Source organism: Brachypodium distachyon, chromosome 5, assembly GCF_000005505.3.
Source record: "Brachypodium distachyon strain Bd21 chromosome 5, Brachypodium_distachyon_v3.0, whole genome shotgun sequence".
Lineage (NCBI taxonomy): Eukaryota > Viridiplantae > Streptophyta > Magnoliopsida > Poales > Poaceae > Brachypodium > Brachypodium distachyon.
Genome location: NC_016135.3, coordinates 15,393,695 through 15,405,880, shown reverse-complemented (window position 1 = coordinate 15,405,880; position 12,186 = coordinate 15,393,695). Strand labels below are relative to the sequence as shown.

At 49.6% G+C, this 12,186-nt stretch overlaps 2 protein-coding genes across 6 annotated transcripts; both read right to left on the bottom strand.

Annotated features, from left to right (window-relative positions):
* Positions 1–1,693: 1,693 nt before the first annotated feature.
* LOC100837651 (mitochondrial uncoupling protein 3) lies at positions 1,694–4,749 on the bottom strand. Of its 5 annotated transcripts, none has more exons than XR_001404772.2 (4): positions 4,146–4,749; positions 3,066–3,585; positions 2,219–2,359; positions 1,694–2,060 (listed from the first exon to the last, which is right to left on the bottom strand). XR_001404772.2 is itself a non-coding variant. In XM_014895866.2 (3 exons), the coding sequence occupies exons 1-3, from the start codon at positions 4,506–4,508 to the stop codon at positions 1,891–1,893; spliced, it is 1,053 nt and encodes a 350-aa protein (XP_014751352.1). In that variant the 5' UTR covers positions 4,509–4,749; the 3' UTR covers positions 1,694–1,890. The 5 variants fall into 5 exon arrangements, 3 of the variants coding, with proteins under 3 accessions (XP_014751352.1, XP_024311639.1, XP_003581289.1); XR_001404773.2 differs by having other exon boundaries at positions 1,694–2,053; XM_014895866.2 differs by lacking the exon at positions 2,219–2,359.
* Positions 4,750–4,889: 140 nt separating this feature from the next.
* On the bottom strand, positions 4,890–11,064 carry LOC100835175 (zeaxanthin epoxidase, chloroplastic). Its single transcript, XM_003579813.4, has 16 exons — positions 10,428–11,064; positions 8,364–8,526; positions 8,189–8,263; positions 7,995–8,095; positions 7,795–7,910; positions 7,458–7,669; positions 7,233–7,324; positions 6,928–7,042; positions 6,609–6,712; positions 6,353–6,398; positions 6,215–6,279; positions 6,026–6,115; positions 5,879–5,933; positions 5,602–5,690; positions 5,428–5,515; positions 4,890–5,281 (listed from the first exon to the last, which is right to left on the bottom strand). Exons 1-16 carry the CDS (start codon positions 10,937–10,939, stop codon positions 5,201–5,203), a joined length of 2,004 nt encoding a protein of 667 aa, XP_003579861.1. The 5' UTR covers positions 10,940–11,064; the 3' UTR covers positions 4,890–5,200.
* Between the last annotated feature and the right edge of the window lie 1,122 nt (positions 11,065–12,186).

The following is a 12,186-nucleotide window of genomic DNA, read 5'->3' as shown; positions in this document are numbered from 1 at the left end:
TCCCAATCACCCGCACCACCAAGCTCCATTGAAGGGCAGTCTCCTCCTCCTCAATGGCCCGCGAACGTGGGAAAATGCACGTCTCCACGCGAGGGCGCGACGAGGCCGTGCCCCATGGCAGGACCATCGACTCCGGCGCCGTCGCCACGGGCGGGGGCAGGCGCCGCAGCCGCGGTCGTCGCCACAGCCGGTATGGCAGCCTTTGGCGCCACCTTTGCACCAAAAGTCACCGGCCGAGGGGCCGCCACCACCGGACCAGGCCGAGGAGCCGCCACCACCGGAACAGGCGCGCGTAGCGCCGTCGCCCGCGCCGCACCTGTCGTGGGGGCAGGCCCCAGCCGCGCCAGGAGAGCGGCACCCGGCTTACGGCCACCCGGGATCTACGCCCGTTCACCAACGAGTGCAGGCCGGCGGCGCGCCAGACGAGCCCCGCTTCACCGGGCAGAGCCGCGCCATGTGCCCCGTTCCCTTGCACCGGAGGCACACAGTCGAATTGGGACACAAGGCAGCGACATGGTCCTCCTGAAGACAATTGAAGCAGCGGTCGGCGAGCTCCAAGGGAAGCTCCTCATGCACCACCGCCGCCGGCAACGGGCCGGCCAGCTCCTTTTCTTCTTCCGCATCCCCGCACGGTGCCACGCCCCACCAGCATCTTCCGAAACCATGCCCTCAGGCTCTACTTCCGGCTGCACAACCACCGACGCAATACGTCGAGCAGGTGGCGCGCGCTCCACCACAGAAGCCCCCATCGCCACGGAGGTCGCCACAGGGGGGCTCCCGCTTCTGAGAACCTCGCAGTATGACTGAGGAGAACCATCTTCATCCGACGTCGGGCTTGAGTCCGACCACCGCCGCTCCATGGTGGAGGGGCGCGGAGGGGACTCGGGGGAGGCCGCCATCCGGTTGGGGAAGACGACGAGAGAGGGGAAAGAGGGGAAGAGGGGATGGGGAGGAGAGAGGACCGAGGGAGGGAGGAGGTGGCCGGCGGCGGGAGGTGGACGCCGGCGCTGGAGTGGCGGCGGCGGAAAACCCTAGTCGCCCCTCGTTTACTGTAGAAATTAGAGGATGGGCAGATCAATGCTAATAATGGCTCTTTCAATCTTGATGATGTGTGTTTTCGGATTCGCCGCTCGGCTTCTGAGTTTGAGCTGTTTTTTCTAAGAACAGAGAAGCATGCTAACTCCCAGGAAATTGCTTGGACACCAGCAGATGAGAGCACGCTCAAGATCAACATAGATGGCAGTTTTGATGCTGCAACCAAAACGGTCGGTTGGGGCTTTATTGTTCGTGATCATTTGGGTGATACAATGGGATCTGGAGCTGGAAGAATGGACCATGTTATGGATTCGTTGCAAGCTGAAGCAATTGCATGCATCAATGCACTTGAAGCTGCCCAACTATGGGGAATGATGCACATTGTGATAGAAACTGATGCCCCGTTGCTTGTCCAGGCGCTCACCGGTTCGGACCATGATCTTGGCCCCAATGGAACACTGTTTCGGGAGATCCGAGCAAATGCTATTTTAAACTTTGTATCATGTCGGTTTACACATTGCAATCGTCGATGTAACCATGTGGCTGATGCCCTAGCGGTTTCAGGTGCGAAGATGGAGCATGTGCCCCAAGCCGTATGGCCGGGCCTTGTTCCTACCTTCGTGCAGTCTCACGTCGCCAACGGTTTGGTTGGCACGTCTAAGTAATGAAATATATTTTTTTCTCAAAAAAAAATAGTGGAGCTGGTCTCTCAACTCCAATGCCAATCTCTCATATACTCACATTCCCTCTAACCAAACAGATGATTTAACATCACATACCCCTTCAATTTCCTTTCCCTTTCCCTAATTCCCCCCAACCAAACAAGCTATGGAGGTACTTTCCGTGTGAGCTTCGCTATTTTCTGCTTGGATTGGATGACCAAATTGTCAAACCCGTAAGTGTGCATGTCCAGCCCATGGACTTTGGAAAATGTTTACGATAAGCATGGTTCTGAAGAAAGAGATCTCCTGAAGAAAAGGTTCTCCTTTTGGCACGATCGAAGCATTGACATGTCGTTCTGTAGGCTAGCAAGAAAAAAAAAAAGTGAGCTCGTGAGCGCCATAGCTAACTTGAACGCGAATCAAGCCTTGTTTGCTGCGCACATAGGACATTAGATCTAGATTTGTGTGCTGCACTGTTGCTTAGAATGAACAAAAACCATAGCAGATGGTGCTGGCCGTACCTTTGTGCAAAATTGGGGAAACCTTCTTCCTACTCTACAGTCTACACCCTCCCCGCACATACACGCAAACACCCGCAACCACTCCTCAGGGCCTCAAATTTATCGAAGTCAAGTATGATCCGGTCTCAATTGTGAAATCCCCTGGATCACAAATTCACAACCTCAACCATCAAACCTAGATCAAAGTTACCTTGTTGGGTTTCTCGGAAAAAGTAAGATCATCTATGGGGAGAGACCTTCAGACCTTTGCTAGAAGGTCATTGACCAACTAATCTTTCTGTACGGGAATATTTGAGCATCATATAGTTTCTTGTCTTATGTGGCCATTACGGACAGATAAAAGGGGCCAAATTGTGGTACTACTAACAAATTCCTTTAAAAGGGCACAGATTGTCTCAAGTGTCCTCTAACCCTTCTTGCTTTCTCTTGCCACTTATCAACATCAAACTTGCAAAGTTAGGACAATTTAGGAATAACAATTTCTCATGGGAGGTTATGGCAAATCTGGATTCCAGCAAGGTAGGTGACACACTTTGCTGGCCCAGCAAAAAAAATGATGTCATCTAGTGAAAGGGAACAACAAAGCTAAGTGTTTAAATTCTTGTCTATAACAGGGTGACAGAAATAGCACCCCAAGAATAAGAACATGAAGTGACTTGCAAGGAATGAAAAATTTATGAGTGACTGTGCAGAATCATCGGGGATACAAAATTCATGCCCAAATTACAAGTAAGATTACAGACATAGTATATGTAACCACAATCTAAAGGTTGAAAAATATCGATTTCTTTCATCTGAATGCCTTGCTTATGGAAACTCAGCTAGCACTATTAGAATGAGGAAATACCTGATGCTTGTCGCAGTTTTTCATAGGAAACCCAGAACACAAATTGCCATGGACCAAGCCTCGCCCATGTAGGTAAGAAACCCTTCCACAGTGCTGTCGCACCCTCATGTTTGACAGTCTTGACCAAACAATCATATGAATTCCTGTATAGAGCTTTCGCCTCCTGGCCCTGGTTCATCATCCTAGTTTTGATCACATCTGCTGGGCAGCTCAATGTAGTTGCAGACAGGCCAGAGGCAACAGAGGCCAATGTATGAGCATACAAATTATCATCACAAATCTGCTCGCGAATGATGAAATGCTTTGCCTGGTCATAGCAGGTCAATTCACCCATGTTGACAAGAAATGCTCGCTGGGCATTAGGAGCAACCCCCTTCCAAAGTCCTAAAAAGCCTTCGGCGCGTATGATTTTCGTGAAGGCATCTAAGACTCCTGTATAACGTGGCTGAATGCCTTGGCTCAACAATCTGCTATCGGCCTGCATCCTTATCTTTATGAGATCAGCAGGGCTTGCCAGCACCTGCACTGCAAAGCAACAGGAACATTAACTATTGTGTTAGCTTAGATAGCAATATATTGGGTAAGGAAATAGTTGCGACTATTAAGATATCATAATTCTACTGCTAGCAGTAATCATGCCATGCTGATCACTGGATCTCTTTTTTCCTTCTATAATTTTTTTCCCCGGGATATAATCATACAAGTACCATTTTATCGAAGTGATTTTACCACACATCGGAATGTGCTGAACTCCAACCATCAAAAGCACCTCATCCCAGGACCTATTCTGCGTTCGATTGTGATTCTGGATGCAAGTGATAGTCTGCCCAATTTTTGTCTATAGTTATAAAAGAATGACAATGCTTAGCAGTGTTTGCAACCAACAGCCTGCCAGGGGCTCAGGATATCCAAGCAATCCTATGGTAACAGCCATGCAAGGTTCAAATCAACATTTGTGAATATCCAAACAATCCTATGGACTAATTTTCACATCGCCTCTTGCACGCATCAGCAGTTCAGCACAAAGCACTTCAATTCTGATGTAACGAGACGGATCTGGTCATCACAGAGACACGTTACCTGCGCGGCAACGCCGGAGACTCCCCCGGCGATCGCCTTCTCGAGAAGGCCCACCTCCCGGCCGCCGCTGGCGAGCGAGGACCGGAGGTGCTCGTAGCCAACGATGCGGAGCGGGGTATAAAAGAGGTGCCGGAGGATAGCGGGGGAGAGACCCCGGTAGTGCCCCCCGTCGCGGACGAGCTCGCCGGCAACGCGTAAGACGCCGCCGCCAGCGGGGCCGCGGTGGAGCTGGAGGCGCGTCTTGAGGGCGTCGATGGGGAAGGTCGCGACCTCCGCCGTGGCGGCGGAGACTGACGAAAGGGATACCTTGGCTAGGGCCTCGCGGCGGCCGCCTTCGCCGGCGGCCGCGGCGCGGGGGGACATGGCTCACAAGGGCGGGCGGAGACCTTGCTAGCGGCGTATCGGTTGAGTATACACCCTACCCTGTGTAAATGTGGGCCGACCAAGGATGATCCAACGGCTGCAGAATTCGATTGTGCGTACCGGGTGGTTCCGCCGCCAAATCGCGCAACCTCCACGGCGATCACCGCGGCGGTGGAGCTTCACGGTTAGCTCAGTGGACGGCTCCCGGCGGGTGTTTCACGGCCACGGCGGAGACCATCGCGCGATTGCCATTTACTGTCATGACCCGAATGTACAATAGCTGACAATTATCTGTCTCTGTCTAAATTGCTTTCTCAGTTCAACATTTTCTCAAGCGCGGTTCCTCGCTCTTCCGAAGAATTCATTGCGCTGTTTTGTTCATGTTGTAACTGCATTCTACCTTGATGAAATATATTAACTTGTGTTAATAGCACAGCAATGTACTGTATTACAGCGGCAACAGCTAAAAATGCCTATTCCTATTGTACACCTCAGTTCTTTTTCGTAGAACTGCAAAAGTAGTTCTGTCAGAAGCTATACAAAATCCTGTTCGTGACATATGGACGAATGCAAGAATCACTTCTCTTTACTTCCTTTCACGGAGACTATCTCTCCTTTCTGTGATGCAATGTCGGCTGTTTACTGAATGCTGTACAGTAGCTGATGACAGGAATCATGGTTGAAGTCTCCACTCATGCTGCCTGTAGGACTTGGCCTCCGCTTCTTGCCGATTCGTATGGAAGCGTATTCAGCACCTTCACCCGGAACATGGCCTGTAAAGTTTGATGCTAACCAATCAGAGTTCTGAGTTCAGAAGTCAGCACTTTGCGACAATTCGCATTCAGTTGGACCATCAGACAGATATGAAGTACTTCGGGAGAAAAGGGGAGGAGGCAGTGACAACAGTAGAGATGGCTACCTTCTTATCTGAACCAAACTCAATGGCATCAGATGGGTGGAAACGAACTGGGAAGTTTGGAGGCAAGCGGAAGCGTCTACCTTCGTTGCTGGAAAGTCCACATGCAAGTGAATGAATTAGCATGTAATATCAGCTGCAGCAAGAGAACAGAATCAGTCTGATTTCAGCACTTACTCGGTAAACCATGTACCGTGCTCACTTCCGAGATCTGTCAAATAGAAGGCCTTGTTCTTGCATGTGATGGTAGCATGGGTTTCTGATATCTGCAAGGAATTTCAACAGATCAAAGGAAAGCCAACATGTTAATCGACAGAACGAAAATTCCAATTATTGTAAGGCCGAACAGAAATAATTTTCAGTTGTTGAGTGCAGCCATGTAGACACATCATGTTGTACGGTCTCAAGTACGAAGAATGCACTAAAAATTGGTGACATTATTTTGATTACTAACCTGTGGCAAGGGCAACGCCAGGGAAGAATCAGAATTATTGGGATCCGGTCGGCTTCTGCCAAAAAGAAACATGCATTTATTTAATTCTGGAAAGCCTTGGAGAAGAAAGTGCTCTAGAAAGAAAATGTTTTTTCTATGTACGCATACCCAATAGAGAGTGTCCTCTGTTCATCCCTAATTAAACGAATGGGCTGCGAGGCAGAGTCATTTCCAGAGCTCACAGGGAAGAGGTACCACCTGTAAATAGTGTTACTCAAATAAATGTTTTTTCAAAGGTGCCGAAAGTAATATCCAGAACATCGACTTAAAAGACCAGATGGCAAGTAAGGAACATACTCTCCACCCATAGCTTGTTCCAATGCATCATCATCCTGAAACCACTGACCAAGCTGGTCGTTCGCCTTCAATGGGATGCTAAATGTCAGAAATGATAATTAGCATAGACTTATATTTACATGCCTGTTAGAAACATACCTTATCAGAAAGCCGGCAACTTAATGGTCTTCCTTCTAGCTTTGAGCTGTACAAGGAAATTTTCATTTCCATATTATTGAGCAACATATGGAGATTAATAAGAGACAGTTGGAAAGGTCTTTTGTGTGTTGTGAGGCATCTGATAGACTAACAATAATGAAGATGTAGCATGGTGTTTACAAATTCCATTACAAAATACAGTAATATTTACACATTAGCTCGAAATGAAAACAAAGTTATAGCTCAAAATAATCACCTGTTGCCACCTAAAACCCAGCTCAGCATCAAAGGCATTCCATACTTGATGAAGAATCTCCCGCCAACTCTTCCAGGATGTGGTATCCTCAACTTTGTCAAAAACTACACACGTAACAGATATCCACATAAAGATACAGTAATTTAGTCTGCATTTTTTATGATACTCTTATGACGCCACTAATCATTTTTTAAACACATATTTGATAGCCTAATAAATGATTGGCGGCACAGTCAACAAGCAGTTTTAATATAGCTGGCAGATGAAAACCAACCAAGTTTCATTTAGAATTGCAAAGCTGGATAAGTTATTGACGTACCGATAAAGGTCCCAGACCAACACCCAAATATGGTCTGTAAGTAGTAGCCATGATTGCTGCCATTCTTGCCAATCCATGAATAATAGCAACACGCAGCCTTCTCTCCTTCTCATAACTGAAGCCAAACATGAAAACAAATATCCCATCAGTCAACTTACTAAGGAGTAAGGACTACAACACAAAAATAGGACAGCTTTGAAATTGAATTGTTTCGAAGTATAATCTACTCCGGTATCCTAGTGGGTGCTAAAGCAATACCGTCTAATAAAACTAAGATGCTACAATGTAAAGGAAGATATAGTTACCTCCTCAAAGAGGAAACAATGTCAACAGGAGTTCTAGACTTGATACTCTCCTGCCAGGCCTTCTCAAGCTCTACAGCAAGTTGGTAACCATCCTATAAAGACAAGTGATAAAAGGTACAGCAGTACTGTAAGTACTATATCTCACAACACCAAGGCAAGAAATCCGTCAACCATGCTGAATTGCTGATAGCCGTGGCTAAGTAAGTAATGCTTTAAATGGTGTACCTCAATAGCCATGCAGCCACCTTGACCCAGATTTGGCTGCATAGCATGGACAGAGTCACCAAGCAAGGTGACGCGACCTTTCCCCCAGTCAATAGTAGGTGGACGGTCATATATATCCCGGCGAAGAATTGCTTCCTCATCAGTTGCATTTAACAGATCAATGACATTATCACACCAACCACTAAATATCTCGAGCAATCTTTTCTTTTTGCCTGTTAATATCAAGCGTTAGTGGACGATAAGCACACAGGCAAAGCATATCAAATATATATTTCTATCATTTGAACCATAACTTATAACGAGGAAGGCTTCATTTAGCAACACTATAGTCACTCACCATTTTCAGGATCAGTACCACCAGCAGGTTCCTTGTGAAATGCATACCACTGCATTTTACCGCCACCGACATCTGAAGAGACAAAATATTGTTTGTGACCAAGAAACACTCGGTACCTTCAACAGAGGAAGAAGTGGAGCACGTTAGTATTTACTAATAGAGGAAAGGACAGTACTAATTTTTGGATCTGACCTACATACCCAACCGTGTCAATATCAGGAGGCACAAAGTCTGCAATTCCGGTGTAGCAAGTGTATTCTGAATAAGATGGGTCTGTTTGCCCGAAAAGCGCCTTCCTTACCTATCCAATGAAGATTCAATTTAGGCCCCTCGCAAAAAACTCAATTCTGGTCAACTTCGCTCCTGATTTTAACAATACATGTAATTACATTACCTTTGACCACATGCCATCTGCACCAACCAAAAGATCACCTTCAAATTCCCGCCCATCCTCCAATATGGCAGTAACCTGCACTTCTCCGGTGAATGATACAAACACAAGAGTTCACCATAACATTATCAGCCAGTGTTCTACTGAGGTCACTAAAGTCAACTGTTTTATTATTCACCTTGTTGCCATCATCTTTAAAATCAACTACATGGCAATCATTCATTATAGCATCATCACCAACAGCACGAGCAAGAATCTGCTGCAGAGTCATGCGGCTAATGACCCTTGTGACTGGGAGCCCTCTGTCGGCTGCAGGAGTAAAGGTATCAAACTTGATGTACCTGAATACCAAGATGGCTCGGTCAAATGGATGCCTCCGGCAAATGAATTCTAATCTAGTTTAAAGATAATCAACAAGCAGACACTTGCACGTAAATTAAGAAACATAGTAGAATTAAGCACAAATAAGTAGTCCTACTTGTTCATTCATTAGAAGCAACAACTTACATTCCTATTATTCACTTGTGTTGCTATCGTTGTCACTGTAGGTCTATGACTAATGATTCTAACGTAAGCTGTGTTAATAGATATGCTATGATCAATTATGTCAGGTGAGCATAAAGTACTGCCGACCGGGTCGTACTAAGTGCCAATACGGTACGTTAAACAAAAATTTCATGCATCAAATTCCACAAGAACGAGCCAATAAAAAGAGCCCTTTGAATAAGCAGTCGCCTCTGTCACCGTAACGACTTGCCTCCACAATTACCAGGAGCCGGTGATGCCGTCGACGATCCCGTTGACGCGGTCGCCTGTGATGCAGCCGGCGTCCATGATCTCGTCGGCCGAGGCGGCGTCAACGGCTTCGAGCACGGCGAGCGCGTTGCTCTGCAGCTGGATCGGGCCCCTGTACTTTCCCTCCCCGCGGACGGCGGTCACGTCCTTCTCCAGCACAAGCACCTCGAAGCCCTTCCGCCTGGCCGCGAGCGCGAAGACGAGGCCGCCGATACCCCCGCCGGCCACCAGCACCCGCGGCTTGGGGTGCTCCGGCGAGAGCATTGCCGCGGCGACGATCTCCCCGGTGCGCCTCGTGGAGCCAGAAACAAGGCACATGCTGCTGCGGGCCTGTTGTCCGCGCGGGGAGTGGAGGGCGGGCAGGCGGATTACTGGTCGCCTGGAGGCAGGCTGCGCGCGGGAGATCGCCACGGGAGAGGCGCGCGTGCAGCTGGAGCTGAGCATGGCTGTGGGAGTGGAGCGGGAGCTTTTCTCGGCGAGAGAAGCAGCTAGCGAGGAACGGAAGCTAAGCTTGCGAGCAGAGCGTACTCGCAGCCGGGCGGGTCTGATTCTCTGCTGTCAAAAAAGAAGAAGGAGAAGATCTTCTCGGCAGGTTGATCGGAATGGGGTGGCTAGTAGCCAAGAGACACATGGGGGCGGGTAGGGGATCGGACGGGCTCCGGTACTCGCGAACGCGCCCAGAAATGGTTTCATTGGGCGCGAGGCGGGGGGGCCGACCATACCTGCGCGTAATCTCGCAATTGCGCGATAACGAATTTTAATGGACACGTACGGGGACCGGCTGGGCACGGAAACGGATGAATTTGTAGCGGAGATGAGCCAAGTCGGTGGTGTCGCTCTCGGCTCGTAGTGCCCTCGGTGCGTTTGGACGGACGGGGCAGGGGACGGGACGTGGCGCTGTAGCATGGCAGCAGGGCAACCCCATGGGAAAAGAATGGAAAGCGGACCCGCGTAGGTGGTCAACCAATTATATACAAGCAGCTCTGCTCTGACGGGTTTCCTTTCTTTTTCTCCTTCCTTTTGTTGCCCCGCGTGGTGGGGCGGCTCGTCGTGGGCGGCGGAGTGTCTGGTCTGGTCTGGCTACCGAGACGGGGCAGGATCTTGTACGTGCACCCCCCTCGTGTGGTTGGGCTCAGCACTCAGGCAGACTGCTAAGCGCGAGTCGGATGTATGTCAGGGCGGGGGCAATTCAACGAGAAGCTAATTCAATCGTTGAATCCCACTGAAGAAAGCGTGGAACACGACTAGTGCCGCCAGAGAGAATAGATTATGCGAATGCTTAGCTTAAGTGGCACACGTTAGTATACTGTATACTGCTCAACCAAGTGCAACAGTGCAAAGCTCCCAGCAGTTCACTTTGCACCGGCAGCAGAACATGGATTGACGGACGCAGGCAGAGCAGGTGAGAGCAAGGTGAAATACATAGAGGAGAGACTGGCGGGCGTACCAGGAGCCGGAGATGCCGTCGACGAGCCCGTTGATGCGGTCGCCGGTGACGCATCCCTCGCGCATGACCTCCTCGGCGACGGACATGTCGATGGCCTCCAGCGCCGCCAGCGCGTTGCTCTGGATCTGGATGGGCCCGCGGTACTGCCCTTCCCCGCGCACCGCGCTGATGTCCCGCTCGAACACCGTCACGTCGTACCCCTTCCGCCTCGCCGCCAGCGCGAACACAAGGCCCCCGATGCCGCCGCCGGCCACCAGCACGCGCGGCCTCTTCCCCCCTTTCCCAGCCACCGTCTCCGCCGCGACGACGGGCGCCGCGTCCGGCGGCCGCATTACCGCCGCGCACGGCCTGGCGCGCGCCCTCTTGAGCCTCTTGCCGCCGCAGCAGAGGAGCCCGCCGCTCTGGTGGTGGTGCTGCTGCAGCGCCGAGTAGTAGGAGGAGGAGGACTCCTCGTGGAGGAAGAGCGAGAGGCGGGACGTCTTGGCGGGGGAGGTAGCGGAGAGGAGCGCCATGGGAGCGCGTCAGAGCTTGCAGAGGAGATCGAAGGCGTTGGGCAAGTCAAGTAGGGGGTGGAGCGGTGGCCGCAGGGAGAGGTGTTAAGGTTGAGTTTCGTCGCTTCTAGAACCAACCTTGGGCTCGAGCTTGTGGAAGGGAGCAGAGGAGGAGAAGGGGCCGGTGGACTGGTGGTGGTCAGGGGACGATGAGCCGCAGCCAATCGCTGGATTCCATTGGGGCCGGGGAGGTCGGACGGATCATGCTGCTGGCTGGCTGGCTGGCCCAGGATTTTATCTTGCCATGTCCTCCACATCTTCTGTGCCGCGTAACACAGACTGGCAAAGCCTGTATTACCACGGTGTGGAACGCAAGAGATGCTCGTTGACTCGTTGTTAGTAGTATTTTACAGCGATATTTACTGCCTTTGTTCGAAAACATAGTTTCGGCGTATTACTTCCTGTGGAAAATATAGGACGTATGCTATTCCTGGATGCAAGAAATGCACTATTAGTCGTCAGATTTATGTTGCCCGTGTTGTTAACGTTGTAACGTGTAATCTCTCTCGGGACGTCCATGTTGTTTATGGTTTTGAAAACATACTTGTGTTTTCTTTTCTTTTCTGCATTCAGCTATGTTAAGCGTTGTATAATGTCTAATCTGCATTACCCTGTTACGTGTTTGCAGATGCAATTTCAGTCTAATTGCGCAACGTGTAGTAGCAGTGAGCTGCCACACGGGATCACACAAACAACTAGAGAAGCACGCGAGGAGACGTGGCAGATCGCTGTTTCATAGGAGTTTGGAGATCTTTTCCTGACTGGCGTATGGCTCCATCCGATCAGAGAACGACAGTTGAATATATCTGGAGTTCTACAACGTGGTTTTGGTCCGAAACAGCACGTCCTTGAACCCGCGGATACTCCCATGTCGACTCCTCGGGCAACATAAATTTGCTCCTGCGTATTTATTGCTGCGGAGTTACCCCGTAATTCGGTAAGTGCAGTTTGCATGTGGTAATCTCGGCAAATATGGTTTCTCGATGTGTACGGTATTAAAATACTCCGTAATTGGGTAAAGTTTGCCTTACGGTAAATACTTTATCCGTTTCATAATTCTTGTCTCAAATTTGCAAAAAAATGGATGTATCTATCTAAAAACGTCTAGATACATGTAATATTTTGACAAAAATTATGTAACGGAGTGAGTACAAGATCTTTTATACTCCCTATTAAAAATCAGGTGACTCTTTTTCTGTGTTTCTATA

Coding starts and splice junctions, on each gene's coding strand:
- LOC100837651 (XM_014895866.2), bottom strand. CDS start 4,508: ATGTCCCCCCGCGCCGCGGCCGCCGGCGAAGGCGGCCGCCGCGAGGCC. Junction 3,586..4,145: donor TCTCCGGCGTTGCCGCGCAG/GTAACGTGTCTC, acceptor TTTGCAGTGCAG/GTGCTGGCAAGCCCTGCTGA. Junction 2,061..3,065: donor AAAACTGCGACAAGCATCAG/GTATTTCCTCAT, acceptor TTTTCTTGCTAG/CCTACAGAACGACATGTCAA.
- LOC100835175 (XM_003579813.4), bottom strand. CDS start 10,939: ATGGCGCTCCTCTCCGCTACCTCCCCCGCCAAGACGTCCCGCCTCTCG. Junction 7,043..7,232: donor ATTGTTTCCTCTTTGAGGAG/GTAACTATATCT, acceptor GTTTGGCTTCAG/TTATGAGAAGGAGAGAAGGC. Junction 5,282..5,427: donor AGTTTGGTTCAGATAAGAAG/GTAGCCATCTCT, acceptor CAAACTTTACAG/GCCATGTTCCGGGTGAAGGT.